Genomic DNA, 22691 nt, shown 5'->3' with positions numbered 1-22691 from the left:
CTTATCTTTGCATATAACAGCTACAAGGCTGATGCATCATTCCTTCCCCCAGCATGATTAGTTTTGCATCTGTTAGGTCTCATGACTTCCTCTATTCTAATGGCTCGTTACTGCATGAGCAGTCCAGTGGGCTCAGAACTTTCACCCCATTACATGCAAAGATTTGTTTCACAAGGGTTTGCAGGCAATGCAAAGCTTTGTGGATAACCTCCCCTTCAGTAACAGAAGGAACTGCCTTTTCACACAAGTCTGCCAGTAGCATTAGTAACCACAGACACCTCCTTACTAGGATGAGAGGGGGCATTTCATAGGGAGAATGATCCAAGGCACTTGGTCAAATGTGAAGGCCAACCTTCACATCAGTGTCTTGGAGATGAAGGCGGTGGTCCTAGGGTTACAGGTACTTCAGAATGTCCTCCCCAAGGATGTGATTGCCATATACAACATGGCTGCCGTTTGGTACATCAGCAAACAAGGAGGAACCTCTTCTTACACCTAGTGTCAAGAAGCTATGAGGGTTTGGCAGTGGATGATGTCTTTACACAGTTTTCTGATAGCTATGTAGATTCCAGGATATTCAGTGTTTTGGCGGACAAATGGAGCAGGACTACCCTAACTCCTCACAAGTGGTGCCTCAATCCAGTGGTGGCAACTTCAATTTTCCACACTGGGGGGGCAACCTTTCTACTCAAAGCTTGTAGAACACTGTCTCACTGTATAACTGATTGCCCCCAGCCTCTCTCAGCTTTGACCCGCTCCGTTCGCCTCAGGCTCACTTCACTCCCCTACCCCCCAATTCCCACCCACCCCCAGTGGTCCTATACTTATACTTCTTAAACCACACCCTCTCTCTCAATCAACCGATCCTTTTCTCCATCCTTCTCACAAAATTAACCACACCCATACATCTTTTTTCTACCAGTGACTATAACCCAATACTTGAGTATTTTACCATATCCCTTTCCTTCTAGCTAACAATTATTAATTCCCTTCTCTAAACACTCTTCTTATCCAATACCACCTTTTTAATTTTAGACTTAACTCCTAAAACTTCTTATACATATCTCTACAAGATGCCTTTATTAGTAAAAACTAAAATGACCAAACCAATAAGCTTAGCTTTAATTTCAATTGCTCTCACCTCCACCTACCTCATCACCTTGTTTGAAAAACTGTACTATTACCATTTTAATTACTCTCCAAAACAAACAGCTATACATACTGTCATACTCCCTAATATTCAAACTAATATCACTTCTGTTCCCACCTATCTACTACCTAAATACCATAGATTCTCCCACATTAAATACAATAACCCCACAGTAACCAACTTTATAAATACTACTACAATCAAACTAAGTAATCCCTCCTTAAAAGACTGTGACATCCACCCTAACCCTGGCCCTACTATCCTGCTACCCTAGTAACCCACCCTAAACTACCAAACTCTTTCATAATAGGACACCTAAATATCCGCAGTATTAAAAATAAAGTAGCCCATCTCCACGCCCTTCTAGATATTCACTGCTTTGATATCTTCTGCCTGACAGAAATGTGGTTAAAACCAGACACCGACAATGAAATCATTCCCCAAGGATATAATATATTAAGACAAGACCGAATAAAAAGCAAGGGTGGGGGAGTAGCCGTTCTATTCAAAGATGGACTTCAAATCTCCACTTTACCATACAGCCCACCTCAGCATAGTAAGGCAGAAGTCCTTATCACCAGATTTCAAATCAACCAAAATAAATCTTTATATAACATCTGCATCTACCTACCCCCCCCCCCCGTAATATCAATACTATAGAGGATATTCTAAGCTGGGTGTCCTCAACCTACCCCCAAGAAACAATAATACTTGGTGATTTCAATACTGACTGGAAAGTTGTTAAAGCTGATAATCCTACCTCCCATATCAACCTTCACGGCTTTAGTCAAACTATCACCTCCACAACTAGAATCAATAAACCAAATAAGAAAGAGAGCACCTTAGACTTGATACTTATAAATAAACAGAAACAAGCTTACAAGGTTAGGAACTCTGCCAGACGATGTAAGCGATCATTCTTTGACCTACATCCTAAGGCAAAAAAATGATATCTCTAACCCCACACACACACACACACACACACACACACACACACACACACACACACACACACACATATAGGATTGCACGTACCAACAAACAATTTAATCCAGTACTATTCCAAAATGAACTTAGAGCCTGTGACTGGAACCCTTTAAAAACCCTACCACTTGAAGCTGTTAAATACCTAAACTCTAAATTCTTATCGATCCTAGATAAGCATGCACCCAAACGGTCCATTAGAATGAAGTCAAAGCCCTGCCCCCTGGCTTTCTAAAGAAACCAGACAAAAAATTTTACTTAGGAACAAGTTTTGGACTAAATGGAGAGCTAACAAAAATATCTCAGATGGACAAACTTTTAAGCATTTAAGAAATATTACAAAAAAGGCAATACTTACAGACTACTACTGTAAATTACAGTAAAATCACCAAAACAATCCCCAGATGTTCTGGTCTAGTATAAATAAACTCCTGTACCCAGGCCATTCATGTACACCTACCCCATCTCAGGCCGAACAAAATACCCCCCACCAAACTGCCAATATCTTCTTCACAGAGACCATACAATCCCTAGCCAGTCAACTAGTCCCTGACAACTCAAGCCTCCCCACCACCATACCTGGCACTCTACCAACATTCCATCTGCAACCCATCTCAACCACTCTCATCTATAAGTTCATCCAAAAGCTTAAACTTTGTACTCCTTCTGCTGGCCAGCTACCATCTGAATACCTGCAAAAAGCAGCCAAAGTAATTTCTTATCCCATATCCATCCTCATAAATAGAACCCTTAAAGAAGGAATTGTTCCAGACATCCGGAAAATCTCCCATATTATCCCCCTACACAAAGGGGGTACCTCTAATGATTATTCCAACTACCGGCCAATAGCTCTGTTATCACCTTTAGCAAAAATTATGAAAAAATGCATTCACCAACAACTATTAAACCATTTATCTCAACATAACATCATAGCAAATTGTCAGCATGGCTGTAGGCCATCCCATAGCACCACAACTGCCTTATTATCTTTACAGAAGCCATCAATAGAAATCGTAATAAAAACAACCTCTCTTCTGCACTCTTTATTGACCTCTCAAAAGCGTTTGACATGGTAAACCATGCCCTTCTTATCAACATTCTTGAATCCCTTTCCCTTGAATGTCTGGCAGTTAAATGGTTCAAGTCCTACCTTACCAACAGGCAGTTCTCTGGGAAAATAATACATCATCCCTTCTGCCAGTCACACTTGGAGTCCCTCGGGGCTCTATTCTAGGTCCACTTATTTTCTCACTGTTTATCAACGACCTCCATGTAGCCATTCCATAAGCCACCTGCATTCAGTATGCAGATGATTCTACACTAGTATGCTTAGCAAACTCCCCAGCTGATCTATATTCTCTTACTCAGAATGTTTTCAACATAGTTGAAACATGGTTCAGAAAATGTTGCCTCATGCTCAATGCCAAAACAACTAAACTCTTCCTCTTCACACCCACCAGTAAATCATCCCCCATAGATTTCTCTGTCATCTCCAATAATGGCACAATTATATTCCCCAATTCTACCACTAAATTGCTAGGAATTACTATTGACAATAACCTTACATTTGACAGCCACATAACACCATAAAAACTGTCAACAGAAAAATAGGCTCCTTATATAGAATGAAACCTTTCCCAACACCAGTAGCCAGAATTAAGATTGCACACTCCCATTTAATTTCAACTCTTCTGTATGCCTCACCAATATACACTAATCTAAAGAAAAATAATCTCGTCAAACTAGCTAATTCCTATAATAACATCGCTAGATTTGCCACCGGCAATCCTTTTAGAACTCACCACTGTCTGAATCTAATGCAGCTATGCTGGCTTGAATTTCAAAACCAATTGAAACTCTCCCAACTCACCATTGCCCACAAGATATTTTATAAAGCTAACAGCACTCCTATACTCTCCAATCTCATAATCCCCTACAAAAATCTAAATTCTCTTCCCTCTTCCAGCAAATTTCTTGCTAGCACAAGCAAGTCTTACAACATGGCTGGAGTTTCTCTGTTTTCCAACTCTGTGGGGAAAAAACTGGAACCTACTGCCTAATGAACTAACTTTAATTTCTTCACCGCCTCTCTTTAAGCAAAACCTCAAAAGACACCTCAAAACACACTGGTTATGCCCCTGCAGCAACCCTGATTAATCTTCTCCTTCACTACAAATATTTCTCCTCTTGAAACCTCTACTTATTTCACATTCATTGAAGTAGGACTGTAACTGCTTAACAGAATTCAACATACTGGTGTAATCTATCCTGCTTGATGCTCTGAAAGTCTCTATCCTGTTTGATGTACTGATAGTCTACATGCATCTCACTGCATATTGAATTATCCTGTACATATTGTCACCTTTACTATTGTAAATACCTACTTTACTTTATTAATACTCCATTCATTTACTATATGTTAATATTGATTTTTAATTTTTAATTGTTAAATTTCTATTTTTATTTGTTGCCACTGGAGCTTTTTTCCCCGGGCCTCTACTGAAAATGGAAATCTATCCAGTTAGACTAGCCCGGTTGACAAATGTAAAATAAAAAATAAACATTTCTGTGATCTTTTCTCCTCCTTCCTCAACAGCAAATGCAGCAATTACTTTGCCCTGATCCCTACACAGGGGCAATCACCAAGAGACATTCTGGTCCACAATTGGCCCACAGGTTTTCTTTATACCTTTCTCCCATTACCTATCACAAACAGATTGATTTAGAAAGCCAAACAATGCAAGGCCAAACTAATCCCCATTCCCCCCTTTTGCCCAGACAGACATGGTTCCTCTTTCTGTAGCCTCTGCTAGTACATCCTCCTTGTATGCTAGATCAGTATCCATGTCTTCTAACTTGGCCGTCTGTATTGCCTCCTCTAGGTCAGACTACCATGAAACTTTCTACTTGGTTCCTCCACTTTTGACCATAGCCAGAGATGCCAGGTTTCCCAGTACAATTGTTGAGATTATATCGGCTTCCCAGAAGCCTGCTATAAATAGGTTTATCACAGTAAATGGAAATGATTTTCTTGTTGGGTGGTAGCCAAAGGTTTGGACCCCTTTTCTGTCCCTCTTTCAAGTTTGGAGTTCTTACCCGAACATTTTGAAAACATTTCTACTTATTCTCCCATCAAAGTTCAAATGGCATCAATTTTTAATTTTCATATTGGACACACTGATAGTTCATTAGTGTTCTTAAAGATCTCAAAAGCCTTTCTAAGAGGGACTTTTCTGTTAAGTCATCCCACATGACATCCAGTACTGCCATGAGTGATTACCATCATGCTCCAAGCTCTTAACCCCCCCAACACCTTTGAACCTGGGGCCATGAAAGATATTAAGTACTGGAAAACAATTTTCTTAGTGGCTATACTTTCAGCCATATGTATTTCAGAATTGTAAGCACTGTTACTGTAAACCTTCCCAGTTTGATTTTCCATAAAGATAGTGTTTCTCTCAGAAATAATTTGTCCTTCCTGCCACAAGTGGCATCCAAAATTAACTTAAATCATTCCATAGATTTACCAGTGTTCTTCCCAAAATTTTCAGACAGTGGAGATTACATTTTACAAATGCTACATGTTCGTTATCAACTCAGTTTCTGTCTTCATTGGACAAAACAATTCAGGAAACCTGATCAACTATTTGCCTTCTTGAAGTTTAAACTTAGTAGATCTGTTGCAAAAGTTACTCATTCCAGATGGTTGTTGGACCTTATTTCTTTTGTCTGTAGTAAAATGGCTCTAAATTTACAACCCAAACGAAAGGCTCCAGTCAACTAGAAAGTTGCTACCTCAACGGCCTTCTCCAAGAGACAGCCCATTGATGACATTTGTGCAGCAGCAATTTGGTCTACCTTTGTTACTTATTATAAACTGGATGTACATTTCAAGTCTTGCTTTCCTGTGGTTCCACCATATTCAGGAATGTACTTCCTTGATACCGCCCAGAAGGACAGCTTGGGAATCTTTCCCATATGTTGAAATGGACAAACATAGACCGCACTTAATATGAAAGCTATGTACTTTGGCATACCATTAAATCCTTGTCTGATTCAACCTCCCCCAAAAAAAGGGCAGACTCAATCTGAGGTATTAGAATGGAGTTCAGGGAATTATTGGCAGGGAAGGAGTCAGAGGCCTAGAACCATGGAAGCTTCAAATTCAGTGCTGAGGTTGGATCCAAATGGATTTGACTTACCCTATGCTAAACAGGACGAAGTTCAGACATGGATCTTTTGTTAAGTACATAACTTTTGTTTTCTTGTCTATTACTTAATTCCAGTTCCAGCACCCTATTCTGCCAATTATCGCTTCATAATCTGCTCTATAGTAAGCTTTTCTTGTACCTCTATCTACTAATTGCACTAAACACTCCTTTGTTTTTATTTCCCACGCAATGCTATAATGATCAGACCTTGTAGTTTAAGAAGAATTACATACGTAACTACTACCAGTCATTGCCCACACAATACTCAGTATCTTGTCTAATTGGTTCCATAATAATTTGCTTATACCCATATTCTGTACTGTATCTAACTGGTACCACCAATGACTCCTTTCTTTGCATCACTGTTACACCAGTATACATTTGGAGCATTGAGATTGCCTGTTATTGTCATAGTCGTTCTGAAAATAACTGCACATGAATTGGCTAAAACCTGCTAAATTGTCCCTGTTTATATTAAGAGTTCTTTAAAACAGAAATTTTCCATTCAGAGCTCTTCCATTTGATACTAACTTTGATTGATTCATACTCTGTCGTTATAGCTCAAGACAGAATTAAACCTGTTTCAAGCATAAATTGACAGCCCTTCATCTTTTCCAAGATGTTCATAGGCAACAGATATCTGGACAAATGTAAAGATTCAAGGAAGTTTAAACAACTTTTTTTTTGTTTTACTAAGTTAAGAAATAAAGAACAGCTAGTAATTAAACAAATGGTCTGTAGATGGCTTTCCCATTCCAGTCAGATTTGCTATTTGCAAAAGTCTGCCTTAGCTTCTCAGAGCACGTTCTACTACAGTGGTTCTCACATCTGGGGTTTTCTCAAAAGTTGTAGACTCTGTATCTATATTAGACTTAACAACTTGGTCCTCATTTCATACGTTTATCAAACATTGCAAGTTAAATTCTGTTTCTATGGCCAGATTAGATTTCACATGGTCTGCTCAGGTACTCATGGACTCTGGTCCTTCTCTGTCCACCCTTTCTTCCTGATCTTTGGCCATCATCCCATATGTAATGGCTATTGCAGCAGTGGTCTAATGAATAACATAACATAATTATGTGGTTTACTTCCCATAACAGTAGATGTTTGAATAGATCACTGTTAAGATAATAGCACCCCCCTCCATCCCCCTTTTATTGCCTTTCCTGGCCTGATTGGTGTAGCCCCCTACTTTTTGCTCTTCTGACATAACTTGAAATTATGGCCTCAGCCTTCTTATACTGAGCAAGAAAGTATTAAGATGTTATGTGATCCTATCTCGCCTACATTCAATACTGATGGGCTCGGAGCCGATCCCTCGGCTCCGACTCGGCGCGCTATGCTATAGAGCGAGGCCTCTTACTGGCTGAGCTATTTCTTATCCCAGGATGCACCACCACTAATCCCCCAGATCTCGTTTGCCGCTTACAAGCTAGGACATGGTCTCAAACTTGGCTGGGCTAAGTACTGTTTTATTCAGACTTTTCCTGTCAGGAATTTTGCTTATTTGAACCCAAAAGCTGTTTTAACAGCTATTGTTGTGGTACGAGTGTGTTTTAAGAAAATCTGTTGAGGAAATTGTGTTTTTTTGTTAAGGGAAGGTTTCCCGTTTAACTTAGAGGGGCCTTCCCCTATTTCTATTTCTATTACTATCTAGCGTTTTTTGTGTCAAGTACCTGCTTAAGTTAGAGGGTCTTGACCCTCTTTTTTTCTGTTTGTGCTACTAGTAGTGAATTGTTTTTGTTTTTAAAAAAAAAAAAAAAAAAAAAAAAAAAAACTTAAATCTTGCTTAGTTTTTCTGTGTATTAATCTTAGGGTTTGTCAGCATGTCTAAAGAGCATAGACCCTCTGGGTTTAAAAAGTGCGCGAGGTGTGGTTATAAAATGTCCATAACGGATGACCACCCGTGCGTTTATTGTTTAGGCGCCAAGCACCTACAAGAGTCCTGTAGCGTGTGTCACGCCTTTTCATCGAGACTCCTCCAGGAGATGAAGAATAAATTAATTTTAAAAGGGTTGATTAAGCCATCCTTCGAGGAGGCTTTATCTTCCTCTTCCTCTCCTACGAAAAAGAAAAAAGCGTCGTCTCCGACCAGTCTGTCAGAACCGACTGCCAAAAAACCTAGGCAGGCTTCTCCATCAGCTCCACGGACTTCGGAGCCGAGGGCGGAACGGTCTGCCTCGATGCCTCCAGTCTCGACCCCTCTGGTTTCGGAGCAGAGGACTGGGGCATCGAGAGGCGGGTCACCTTCATCGGCTCCACTGATATTGGAGCCGATGAGGGTTGCCGGCTCAGACTCTTCCCCTTCGGCGCCGAAGTCCTCATCGGCACTGAGGGAAATTGTTTTGAGATCTCCCTCGGAACCGATAGTAATCGAATCCATTCGGAGCTGGTCCCCTAGTCCTATGGAGCCGATGGAGAAATCGGTTCGGACCCGATCGGTGTCATCTAGATCCTCCAAGATGTCTGATTCGGACATCGACAGGGTGCTCCTAAGACTTTTCCAGTCTCTGGTGTTTCAAAAGTTAGTTTCGGCTCCAGCCCATTCGGCTTCGGAGCCGATGGTCCACCCTGCTACTATGGTTCCTCCTCCAACAGCCTCGGCACCGTTGGAGCCGGTGCTGGTGGAACCAATGGAGGTTTTAGGGTCGGGCCCGACCCTTACTCCCAACTCCGGCTCTTGTGTCGGAGTTCGGTACGCGAACTTCTTCTGTCGGCCTCGGGGGGGACGCTTCGGGACTGATGTTTTCGGTCCCAAGCCTTCCTCTCGGTGCGTCGGCTGCGGCAGTGCTGTCTACCGTTGTGGCCACGGAGGTGGGACCTTCCCAGGATTCTGGTGGTCCCGCCTTCAGGGCTATGAGGAGTGCGTTAGCCAAATCATCTTTGGCTACCTCCACGGTCTCCCCAGCTCCTTCCCTGAATACCGAGACTGGGTCTTTGGCAGTCCCCCTGTCCTTAGACAGCGGAGCCCCGGGGCCTGAGGTTACCCCCACTGGGGTTTCCCCCCCTCCTGGAGGTCCCTCTGAAGCTTCTTCGGAGGAACCCCCCAGGAAAAGATCGTGCAAGAGGAAGCACGTTGACTCCCCTGATGAGTCTCTTACATCAGACACTGATCTCGATGATGCAGAGGGGTCCCCTAAGTCGTCCTCAGATGATGTCTCCTTTGCAGACATCCTGGAAGCCCTTAAACAACGAGGCGGCTGGCAATCCAAACCTCTTTCTGCTGATGAGACGGTGTTCCTTAAGGCCTTCGGGGCTCAGCCCTCCGCCTCCTGGGTGTCTCCGCCCTTCGACGAGCTCTTGGACTTGATCTGTCGAAGGGCGTGGGAACACCCAGACTCTGTGGAACCGGTGCCTGCTCGTCCTAATAAGTTCCTTTCAGCACCCCCGGAAAAAGAGTTTCTGACGAAAGGTGTGGCTGTAGATGCTTTGGTGGTGGCATCTGCTACCCAGCAAGATGTAGCAGAGGCTTTGACGTCCGTCCATCCTCCTAATAAGGAGTCTAGGAGCATGGATCGGTACGGTAAGCGCACCCTAAGTTCAGCGGCCTTTACATTAAGGTCCTTGAACTATCTCACGCACTTTACCAGATTTCAGAGGGATCTGATTAAAGAACTTTCCGATACCCTCTTGGGTAACCTGCCTGAGGAGCTGGCCCAGACGGTTGGCTCTCAGCTGGCTACGCTGTCGTCCATTTCAAACTCGTCCATGAGGCTCATTTCTTATGCGGCCGAAGGGGCGAGTAGAGCGGCGGGTACAGGTATTGCTCTACGGAGACAAGCCTGGCTCCGCCTGTGTCATTTTGCGGAGGACTTTAAGTCTTTCTTTGCCGACGCCCCCTTTGATGGGTCCTCCTTGTTTGGACCCAAGGTAAAGGACACACTGACCCGCTGCGAGCAAGAAGGTAAGACTTGCTGCCGTAGGGGCACGATTTTCCACTCCCTTTCGGCCTTACCCCAAGGCTAAAAGAGGAGGGAAAATGTGGTTCCGTAGATCTCAGAAGTCTTACCCCTCACAGCAGGATGATCCCCCTTCCAGAGGCAGGGGAGGGGGAAATTCTTCTGGAAGACGCCGTCCCAGAGGCGGCAGAGGCCCTCGCAACTATGGAGACCGCGAGTCCTTTCGTGGCTCTTCAGCCTTTCACAGTCCCTGAGGGATTGCCCGACTGTGCAGCTCCGGAGCCAGTCGGGGTCGTTCGAGGCACCTAAAAGCCTGGGAAGGTATCACTCAGGACCGATGGGTGCTTCGAATTATCGCCGGAGGTTACGCCATCCCTTTCTCTCACTCTCCACCTCAGTCCAAAAAAATCCCGGACCCGCCACCCAGTCAACGGGAAACTGCAGCCTCAGAAGTTTCAAAGCTGCTGCAAAAAGGAGTCATCCAACCGGTCCCCGCAGACCAGATCGGATTAGGGACTTACTCAAGATTCTTTTTGGTGCCAAAAAAGACCGGGAACTTGAGGCCCATTTTGGATCTCAGCATTCTAAACCGTTCAGTCAAAAAGTCCAAGTTTCGAATGGTCACCCTACAAACCATTCTCCCATTGCTGGAGAAGGGTGTTTGGATGTGCTCCATAGATCTCAAGGACGCTTATTACCATATCATGGTACATCAAGCGTCCAGGAGACACCTGCGCTTCAGCCTAGGAGGCAGTCATTTTCAGTTCCGCGCGCTGCCCTTTGGTCTCACCTCAGCCCCCAGGGTGTTCACCAAATGTTTGGCGGTAGTGACTGCTCACCTGAGAAGTCTAGGATTCCAGGTGTTTCCGTATCTAGACGACTGGCTCCTAACTGCCACCTCCTAGCATCTACTACTGCGGAGCCTACAAGCCACGATATCACTGGGCAATTCCCTTGGAATCACCTTCAATTGGCCAAAGTCTGTGTTGCTGCCATCTCAACGCATAAGATTCATCGGAGTAGAGATAGACTCAAACCGAATGCGGGTCTATCTACCTACAGACAGGATAAGAACCATGCAGGCTCAAGTTCGAGCCTTACTTCCCAGATCCAAAGCCCCAGCCAGAATGGTTCTGCAGCTATTGGGATCCATGTCCGCCACGGTTCTTCTAGTTCCCCTAGCAAGATTGCACATGAGAATTCTCCAGTGGCTTCTTTCAGCTCAGTGGTCCTTTCAGGAACTCCCTCTCAGTCACCTAATATGGATCACGGAAACCTGCAAACGGGACCTTCGCTGGTGGCTGGTGCCCTCCAATCTGGATCAGGGACGACCCTTTGCTCCACCTCCTTCTGTGGCCACTTTGACCACGGACACCTCCCAGATGGGGTGGGGGGGGCATTCACTGGGCAGGTCAGTCCAAGGCAAATGGCACCCAGAAGAGACCCTACTTCATATCAACATCCTAGAAATGAGGGCGGTGCTTCTGTCCCTTCAAGCCCTTCACGATTACCTCCCTCAGGGCGTAATTGCCGTTCACTCCGACAGCATGTCAGTGGTCTGGTACCTGAACAAACAGGGAGGGACCAGATCCTATCCCCTTTGCAGAGAGGCCATGAGAGTTTGGGAATGGGCAGTGTCGACCAAACGCTTTCTAGTGGCTACTCATATCCCGGGCAAGTCCAATGTGATAGCCGACAGACTGAGCAGAACTATCCTCTCTCTTCACACGAATGGTCTCTGAACATTACAGTTGCAAATCAGATTTTCAGCAAATGGGGAGTTCCGTGTTGCGACCTCTTCGCGACTCCACTGAATGCGAAGTGCAAAAAGTTCTTCTCCTCACCCGGCCCGGGAAGAGCCCTATGGACGCACTAGCCCGTCCGTAGCCTACCGGCTTGCTTTATGCCTTTCCCCCAGTTCCTCTCCTTCCCAGGGTGATCCAAAAGGCATCTGTCTTGGGGAGCAAAATGATCTTAGTTGCTCCTTACTGGCTTCGTCAAGTATGGTTCCCCTATCTTCGGAAATATGCTCTGGAAGGTCCATGGTTCCTGGATCAGATCCCAGACCTATTGGTTCATCAGTCGGGACTATTCCACCAGTCCCTACACACCTTAAAATTGACGGCTTGGCGGCTCCTCTTCCGACTATAGTCAGGAGTCATACCTTGGATCCAGAAGTTGTACACATTTTATCTTCAGCCCACAAGTCTGCTACAAAGAAATTGTATTCTAGCAAATGGAAAAGATTTGCTATTTGGGCTCAACTCCGGGGTCTGGATCCCATCACTATTCCTGTATCAGAAGTACTGAAATTTCTAACTTCTCTTTTCCATCAAGGCTCTTCAGTCTCTACCATCAAGGTTCAATTGGCAGCTATTTCCAATTTTCACGAATCTATAAACCCACCTTTAATGAGCAACAGATTGTGTAAGACCTTCTTGAAAGGTGCTGCGCTTTTAAGACCTCCGATTTCTCATCCTGCTCCTCCATGGGATCTCGATGTGGTGTTACGCGCCTTAACTTCCTCCCCCTTCGAACCGGCAGCGACATGTGATTTAAAATTTCTATCGTGGAAAACTGCCTTTCTGGTGGCGATTACTTCTGCCAGAAGGGTTTCAGAGCTTCAAGCTTTGTCTGTAAAACCTCCGTACTTGGTTTTTCACAAAGACAGAGTATCTCTCAGGCCAAATCCATCATTTGTCCCTAAAGTTTGTTCCAGTTTCTGCCTACAACAATCATTGGAACTTCCAGTCTTCTTTCCGAAGTTTTCTAACAAAGCGGAATTCATATTCCACACATTAGATGTCCACAGGCAGTTGCGTTTTTATTTAGATAGGACCAAACAAACAAGGAAAACAGATCAGTTGTTTGTATCCTTTGCGGGCAATAAATTGGACAAAGCCGTCACAAAGGTCACTATTGCCAAATGGATCAGGGACTGTATTACTCAAGCTTATTCTTATTCTAATAAAGAGCTTACCACCTCTGTCAAAGCTCATTCTACAAGGCCTATGGCTACTTCGATAGCATTTCATTCTAAGCTTGCCATTAGTGACATTTGTGCTGCAGCTACATGGTCTTCCCCACACACTTTCATTTCCCACTACAAATTGGATGTGGCATCTAGAGGACAAGCTTCATTTGGTTCCACAGTGCTCAGGAGTGTTTTCCAATGAGCCACCCAGGATTTAGGTGCTAGGGACGCTGTCCCATCAGTATTGAATGTAGGCGAGATAGGATCACATAACATCTTTTAGTTATGTACTTACCATAACTTTAGATGTTTGGGATCCATCTCGCCACATTCTAATAACCCACCCTCCTTCCCCCTTCCTTGGAGATCAGAGGATATCAGAAGGTCCGAATACTGTTGTTTCATCTTGAAACATCTAACAATGTTATATAAACAAGTTGTGCATGTGTGCATGAATGCGGACAAACAAGATCTGGGGGATTAGTGGTGGTGCATCCTGGGATAAGAAATAGCTCAGCCAATAAGAGGCCTCGCTCTATAGCATAGCGTGCCGAGTCGGAGCCGAGGGATCGGCTCCGAGCCCATCAGTATTGAATGTAGGCGAGATGGATCCCAAACATCTAAAGTTATGGTAAGTACATAACTAAAAGTTTTGAAGCGTTCGTGCATTAATCTTGTACTTGCACATCATCTCTTGCTAAGGATGGGTGTACTGCGTGCAAGGAGTAAGCTTGAAGCTTTGTAAACTGGCCAGAATGTACAGTATCCTTGGCAGGATGTAGCCCATATGTAATCGCTGCTGCAACAGTGATCTGTTTAAACATTTTTTGTTATAGTAAGTAAAAGTACACAATTGAACTTTAACTTATGTGGTATTCTCCATAGCAATTGATTGATGCCCCCCCCCCCCCCCCATGGCAACTTTCACCCTCCACCCCTTTTTATTTTGGATTATTGTCTTCATGCTTTTATTGTTTTGAATCGGTACTGGGAATTGGAGTGCTTGTAATTGTAATGTGGGTGCTGAGGTCAGTACCTTACCTAGTGTGATGGAACCATGGGAGAGTTGTGGGCTATTATGCAAAAAGTACAGTGAGACCATGAATTGCTATCAGTCCAGGGATGTCCTGTAAGATGCACAATTCTTGGCATGGGATGATTATTTTAATGAAATCTTGCTTTTTGTGTTAATATTATCTTATGAAAGACCATTTTGTTTTCTGTTCTGCCAAGATGCTTTTAGTGGTGAATGAGAGTTGCCTGCACTCAAACACTTGAAATAGTATGGTGTCCTCCCCTAGTGTGATTTGTATGTCATACTAGCTGAAACATGTTTTTGCATATGGACTTTGGGTTGTTGCAGTAGGGGATTCAAGTGGTGTGCTGACCTTTGTATACTGTGAGATGTCCCTAGTGTTCAATGTGGATGCAACTGACAAGGGAAGAAAAAAGGAAAGAAGTTTTACAGACAGTTTTTTGCCACTGCTGCTTTGTTGGATGGTAGTGCTAGATACTACAGGGCTAAATTTTTTTGGTCATTTTTCTCTGTGGCCGCGAACTGTCAGCAATGTAATTTGTTTAGGCTTGGTCAGCTCTTAATTTAAAGGGAAAAAACTTGAGCTATGATTCTGGTGATCTGAATTCATTTGGGTGGGGGGGTTGAGAGGAGTGACTAGACTTAAGCCTGTTTGCCTCTCTCTGGAGGGTGGGGATGGCAGGGAAGGGAAGTGGTACATGTAGTTAAGAGCACACCGTCCATGGTGGTATCCCCAGCAGGTACAGGAAATCACATGGAAATGCTAATCTACAAAAAGGGGGGTCATGGCTGGTTGAGTGTTACATAGGCATGGCATGGATCAGAAAGACCTAACGTACGCCCAGTCCAAAGAATGCAGATGAGCATCATATGCAGGAATTCGGGGCTTAAGGGGGGCAGTCTTCCTTGCGAATGATTGCATCTCTCCCAGTATGCTTGATGACTGCTCTCAGGGAATGAATGAGCTGTAGGGCTGTTACCTAGGGTAGTGAATTGGTTAGCAGAATGGCCTAGAGGTTAAGCCTTAAGGTTCTGATGAGGAGTAGAGCAAGAATATTATTTGTTACATGTTCACTAGCTTCTGTTATCCTCATGGCTTCTGATCCACTATTTGTCTGTTGATGTAGAAATTTTACTTTTTGGCCATTTATCACATCTGCTTCAGCACTGTACCCTCAACTACAGTTCCAAGCACTGCGTCATGGTTTCCCTGCTTAAATCACACTCCATGCAACCTGGGGCAGAATTCTCAGCTTCCGTTAGGTTCAGCCTTTTCCCAGTAGGATGGACAAGACACTGTTGGTTCCTAAATCCGAACTTTTCTAGCCTGCTCTTTCATTGCCCATGGCATTAATCTATCCTAGGTCATTGGTGATGCAGTCTGGGTTTTATCCTTTTGTAGCGTGGTGTCAGGTGCTTAGAAGGGTTATCATTACTCAAGTTTTATGAATGCCAAGAATTCAAGGAAGTCCATCATCTATTGTTAAAGTGAATGCCTTGCATAACTGTTTTTTTCTAGTCCTTGCTTTTCAAACCCTTATTGAAAAGGAATTAAAAACTGTTAATGGGGCAAGCTGCACTCCCCAGGTCCACACACACATACCACTTAACTAGTGGCATATTTTAAGCATTTGCCTAACTTGGTCTCCATGCTAGTATGCTTAGACTTGTTTCTGATTCTGAACTTGGCCATTAGTCATGCTTAAAGGTTCAAATGCTGCAGTTGCTGAGTGAATTTTGGCAAGATAACTACTTCAGGATTTTCATTGATTTTTTTAAACAGTTTGTGTACACAATAGCATTTGAAGTAATATGTTACTACTGGAAACAGACAATTTTAGGCATTTTATCTGCTGAAAAGCATTTTTTTTCTTCTAAGTTGTATTATACGACTAGGTAGCAAAACACACAATATTTTTTTTCAAATACCTTTTATTTCTGTGCACTGATTTTGTTAAAATCAGTTCCCCAATCAGAAAAGTTTGATGTCCTCCTGTGAAATGTTGATGGATTCATCTAAAATAGTGGTATCTGTCATTTCTCCGGGTTAGCCTGTGTTGGGCGTCATAGATGGCCTGCATAGCTTCAGCAATATCTTTTAATATTTATTCAGCACATTTCTAAAGTATAATTTAGATATTATAACATATTGAAAGTGATCATATGGTCTTCAGTTTGTTCAATGTCCTGTTAGAAGCATTTCTCATTCAGTAATTTCTCATTCATTTGTTTTCTGGTTAACTTTACTAATTGCATGTTCATCCGTTGTAAAACTGAGTTAAACATGTGGCTTTAAAATTGTAAAGAACCAAACCTCTCAATGTTTTTTTTGTTTTCTGTTTTGGTAGAAATTACAAGTTCTAAAGCCTCAGAAAAATGTGTCTCGGATCAATTTCCATATAATGCCTGTTTGCCAAAAAATGCTTATGGTCCCACATGTAGTTATTAGCACAGGGTGGAGGCCATAAAAATGAAATAAGTTACTGTCAGTAAACAGGCTAAATAGTTTGGATTCTTAAGAGGACACAAACATTTATACATTTTTGTCAAACATCTGTGTAGTTTATCCATCATATTTGTTTATGTTCGGTAAACCTGATTTTGTTTCATTCAGTTAAATTTTTTTATTTACAGAGGCAGATTTCACTGGAACAAAAGGTTTGTGTTCTTTACTTTTATCTCCCACGCATGCAATACTAACAAATACTTTAAGCATTGTGTTTCCAGAACAACATTGTAATGTTACAAGAGGGTCTGGAAAATGCATTTATATTGCTTTTGAGATTAACGTTAATGGTAGTGCTTTCAGCTGTGGATTCTGTATTTGCTTACCAGTGGACATTTAGTACAATAGATGTATTTTACAGCAGTTTTCTTAAGTTATAGAATTAGGAGATGACTTGTTAGAGGAAAAAAATCTCCCAAATGCAAGAAAGAAAAAAAATATTGTGTTAGTGTAGTCTTTCTGTAATATAAATCTCGAGTAGTTTTAGTGTGTGTCCCAGAACTATGTAGAACAAACCCTGCACACTGTCTCATTTATGTTTCTATCTCTGATCATTATGAACTGCCAAATTGTCTTGTCAGTTCCCCTGACACAAAGCTAATAGATGAACAGTGGTTTTGACACTGTATTAGAGTGAAATTTCCACCTTCAAATCATTGATCATAGATACCACCAAGAAGCCGTTGTACATCTTTGGAAAGTAAGTTGAGACATGTTATGCTGCTAAGCCTGGCAGACAAAAACATCAGGACTGCGGCAGAGATGTCTTTGCATTAGATTTTGTGAGTGTTGTGTTAAATAGATGATCTGTCGGGCTAGATTGAAATAACCCAATTATAATACTGGATAAACATTATTCTTTGTGTGCACTTCATAGACATGATCATCTGTGACCTGCTTACCCTTTAAGACAGTTTCATACCATGATTAAAAAGTCTGGAATATAAAAGTTTGAGTAGGCTCATAGCTCCAGTTCTGCATGACAACCAGACATTGTTCACACAAACCTTATCCAGCCAGAAGTGGAACTTTGATCACTACCCACAGGGAAGAGGGACATGTCTCTCTTGTGGACACATTATTTTGTAATTAGAGGACTTTGTCATGTTGCATATATAGGAAGCTTTCTAATTTTGACCCAGTGGAACCTAACTGATTCAGATTATTTTTGGAAGATGGTGTTTGATTTATTGTGCTAAACTGAAGTGGAAACATTTAAAGGAATTGTTTATTATATAGCATGAATGATGGCCCTAGTATTAACTCGTTCTTGAAATTTTTGTAACTAAACATACATATTCCAGTGGTTTTAGATGTGCATGTTTTATTGAAATGATTGACTGGGTCATGGTGATTCCACAAAAGATAGCTGTCCAGAAATTATGGTTGAGTGTTTGTCTAAGAATCATTTTGTCACTGGAAAGCAGAAATGAAAAACTGATGCTAACTAGACATTTGACCAAGCACAAGCATTTTATTGCAAACATCACAGTGCTTTTTTCAAGTAAGACTTTTTCAGACTGAGATGAGAATTAAGAACACTGATCTAAGTACATGTCATAAAAGACCAAATGAGAGAAGAGAACCAGTAGAGTGAAACAAATGATTTGAGTAATGAAAAACAAACCGGAAACATATTGATGCTCTCAGTTCAATGCATTAAACTCTCTTATTCAGAATACTTCTAAAAACTGAACAGTATCTTATAAGCCAAGAGCATGTCAGGCATTTAATAATACTTGTCATTTATATTACTCCACACCAAGTGTATTTTCATTACCTGCTTCCTGTCCCTAAGTCACAAAATCCATAATATGAGTTATGACCTCTTAAAATTGTCAGAAATTGCAGAATGCACATGTAAAGCATTATTATTGCTCTTATCACGTTAGTGCCTTATATATTGTTTACTGTAATTTAAATGCAGTTCATCCTTGATTGAAAGCTTCCCAGGCATGGCAAATAGGAGAATATATTGTGTATACTGGGCAAGCACTAAAAAATACCCGATAGCTTTTTAGTAAGATTGATATAACATACTAAAAATTATGACTATTGGCTATATAGTGACAATTAGAGCAAATATCACAAGAAAGTCTGGTGCTGATAACAAAGTTGTACTAAAACTTTCCATAAAATCCTTGCATCTTTTGTGACGAATGTTGGTTTCACACAACATTCTTGGATAACTCCCCATGTCCACTAGTGATTCTCAAAATGTTCTTTATATTGATCACTGCTGCAGTAGCCTTAGCTATGTTGGTTATATCCTGCCAAGGATTTTGCAGTTGGCTAGCTTCCAAAGCTCCAGGGCATCTTCCACACACCTAAACTGTCAAGCAGCTTGAGATGAGTTGATTAAAAGACAAGTTTGGGTTTGAAGCCCTTTAGAGCTTTACTGCCACCAAAGATCAAGTTCCTCTGAGGCTTTTGAGGATCAGTGGTCGGCTTGTGCCTTCCTTTGTTGGGCAAATAAGTTCCTTTGTGGAAAAAACTTCCATTTTCTTACATTTACTGATGTTTTGTTACTTTCCTCATCAGGAGAGTTATTTTAAAGCTAGTTGGTTTTAACGGACCGTATCAAGAATATAACTAACTTTTAAATGGAGCGCTGTCTCTTTCTGTCATTTTTAAAGTAGTGTAAACTAACTGATAACTTAGAAAATACCAAAAAATAAAAATCCAAGAAAATACCAAAAATAAAAATCCAAGAAAACTGATAACTTATCTTCTAAGGATAAATTGCATCTAGTCTCCCATTGTGGGACTGCCATGGTGTTTGAAAGTGCCTTTTACTTTGTTTGTGGACTGGTAGCTTTACAGGCATTTGCTGCTTATCTTTCCGGGGAAAAAAGGCACCATTTTCAACTTGACCATGGAACAGGTAGTCTGTCCCACTGTCTGTCCATCTTGCAGCCACAAAAAGAAAAAGTTAACAGCCTTTGCCACCACTGCAGGCTGGCAGTTTCTCAGCCTCAGGGGCATTTCTCTGCTGTGGCCATTTGTTGTACCTCGGACCACTCATGTTTTACTCCAAATCTCTCTGGTGTAGCACCTACAGCCACTGTAGACTGGGGATTAGCCATGTCCTATGTGGCTGTTGGTGTCCCCTCAGTGGGCAAGGGAGGGCCACTCTTGTCTTGTCTGTCTTGGGAGATGGAACAGGGAAGGTTTCCTTGTTAAGTAAAAATACTGTGTCGTTTCCTGGGGAAGCAGTGGCTGCTATTAGTAACATAGTCTACCTAATTTTTCCTGTCAAAAAGTAACAGAAAATCAAACGTACTCCTCCAGTTTCTTTGGGAAGGAGTAGTTACTCGGACTGGCTCAGGGTTTAATGCAGGCTATTGATCCTTATTGTAGAGCAGTTTCTGGTTAAAGAGGAATGCCTCTTTTCCTCAAGAGATTCAAGATTCTGAATCTGGATGGAAAGATGCCGGGACAGATTGGGGTTTTCTCCACAGATTTCTGATTCATACTCCGAGAAGAGCTCATTTTCTAATTTGTCCTGCAAGGATTTCTTTTTCTCTGAGGCTATTGCTAGAATGACCCAGTATTTTCAGAGGGAGAACAGAGGTTTCTCAGCTCATCGGAAAATACTGAGAGTTGTTACAGAAGGATTTTCTCGAACCTGCACCCATTCCACCTTCCTGTCTGCTTTAGAGGATGCGTGCATTACTGCCTGCAATTTTCTTGATAGGCAGCTGTCCCCAAAAAGGCAGAATGTATGAAGTTCCTCACTCTCAAATATTTATACACTATTCCCAAACCTGATCTAGCAACTACAACCTTAGTTGACTTGATGCTGCTAAGCACTTAGTTAATTCCAATCCTGCTCTTTCTATTAAGGTTGGGAAATGTTTTAATAGGTATGGGGCGTGTATACTTCTGCATCTGTGATTTTTTGTGAATTTTAAATTGTCAGGCTTGTATGTTACAAGTTTGTTCTGACATATTGTAAAAGTAAGAGTTATGTTTTAGCTACAGTTTCTTCTTTTGAAGAAAAACTGCTTCAAATAACTTAATTTCTTCTGTTGCACAGGTCACTACTCATTGCTTGCAGTGTGTGTGATTTTCTTGATACTACTACCAGGACTATGACCACTGCTACTGTTTCAAGGAGGTTTGCTTGGCTGCATTCTCAGAACTTCCCAGGTTGTTTAAAATATTATATTTCAATTATAGAGACTGTGTTTAGCCCCTCTGCCGCGGAGGTGATCAAAAGGTATGGTGAAAGGATCAAGCTGACCCTGGGGATCTCTTGTTTTTTTCAGCCCTCATTTTCCAAATTGTCCAAGGGATTTTCTTTCTCATCTAGTTTTGCCCAAAACAGAATCAACATTCTCAACAGCATTCAGGTAAGCAGATGATGTCCTTCTATTCCCATGTTGCCATATTTATATTGTGGGATTTCCAGCCCTCCGGTGACTCATCGGCTCCTATACAAAAGCTTAAGCCTGGCTGCTGTAGGTGCATGGGACGTCACACATAGGGCCATAAACCTTGGAGTATAAATGTGACGGCATGCACAGACCCCAGAAATTTTCAATTGCAGACAATGATTACTTCGACCACTTCACTATACGTCCGAAGACTTCTAAAAGACAAGTACCCTGTTGGGGTTTTGCCTTTTTCGTACTTTATGCTTTAGCTTGGTTTCTGTAGTTGTTTTTCTGTAGCCGATGTCTGAGAAAAAGAGTAACTGTAGTTGCGGGTGCCAGATTCAGCACAAAGACTTCCATGAGTCTCATGGGAGGCTCAGAATTAGTCCAAAATGACAAAAAATACACCGAACCCACAGACATTGCCAACATTCTAGCTGATAGGTTCAGCACAACCCCCCCCCCCCCCACCACCACCAAAAGGGCAAATATCTATCGCAGCAGAGTGTTGCCTCCCCTGACATCTCAGATGCTCAGGTAAGAGCCGCCCTCTCCAAAGCAAAAAAACACAGCATCAATGGGACCACACGGTGTCCCGGGCTGCGTCCTACATGAACTCCAAGAAGAGCTAAACCCAAACATAAAACTACTGTTCAATCTCAGCCTTACTAGAGGATATGTACCCAAAGAGTGGCGTACAGCAACAGTGGTCCCTCTCCACAAAGGTGGTGCCTCAACGGATCCTGGAAACTGTCGCCCCATAAGCCTGACTAGCTTGGTATGCAAAGCTATGGAAAGGATCATCATGAACCTCATAAATAAAGATATTGGGGACCTACAGACACTGGATCCTACCCAGAATGGTTTTGTTAAGGGCAGATCCTGCCTCTTAAACCTGGTTGATTTCTTTGAAACAGTCACCAAGGCCATTGATGAGGGAAAGGTGGTCCACACAGCCTACCTGGACCTCGCAAAAGCCTTCAATACAATACCCCACTCGGGTATTATAGATAAGCTCACCAGCTTAAATATAAACCCGTATGTCACTAGATGGGTTGCAAACTGGCTCAAGGACAGAACCCACATGGTTAGAATTGCTGGAGCCATGTCAGACCCCAAACCAGTTACAAGTGGCGTCCCACAAGGCTCAGTCCTGGGACCTCTCTTGTTCGGTATATATTTCTCGGAGGTACAGGTCAACACAGAAGGACTGTGGCTGACCAAGTTCGCAGATGACTGCCAACTGGGCGCCATAATCGACTCTCCAGCTGACACAAGCATCCTCCAAAAGGGCCTCATAGAAACAGACAACTGGTGCCAGAGCCATGGCCTCAAGCTAAACACCAAAAAGTGTATAGTCATCCCCTTTGGCAAAAACAAAGTGCCCACAAATTACCACATAGGTGGTAATCCATTAAGTACAGAAGAAGTAATTAGGGACCTGGAGACCCAAGTTGATAGCAGTCTCTCATTTGACAACAACGTGGCCAAAGTGGTTAGAAAAGCATTTTATATAGCCCACCTAATCATGAAGGGATTCACATCTAGATCA

At 42.5% G+C, this 22691-nt stretch overlaps 1 protein-coding gene across 1 annotated transcript in view; it reads left to right on the top strand.

Moving 5' to 3' along the window:
- Positions 1-22691, top strand: part of LOC122790519 (lysine-specific demethylase 3B-like) — a 1629922-nt gene that overhangs the window by 885461 nt on the left and 721770 nt on the right. The window contains exon 8 of the mRNA XM_044058070.1: positions 16889-16912. Within this exon, the coding sequence (XP_043914005.1) occupies positions 16889-16912 (24 nt within the window). The remainder of the gene's footprint in view (positions 1-16888; positions 16913-22691) is intronic.

The sequence above is a fragment of the Protopterus annectens genome, chromosome 16.part0, assembly GCF_019279795.1.
Source record: "Protopterus annectens isolate FY-2018-M chromosome 16.part0, PAN1.0, whole genome shotgun sequence".
NCBI classification, from domain to species: domain Eukaryota; kingdom Metazoa; phylum Chordata; order Ceratodontiformes; family Protopteridae; genus Protopterus; species Protopterus annectens.
The sequence above is the reverse complement of the archived record's forward strand: the minus strand, read 5'-3'. Positions and strand labels throughout refer to the sequence as shown.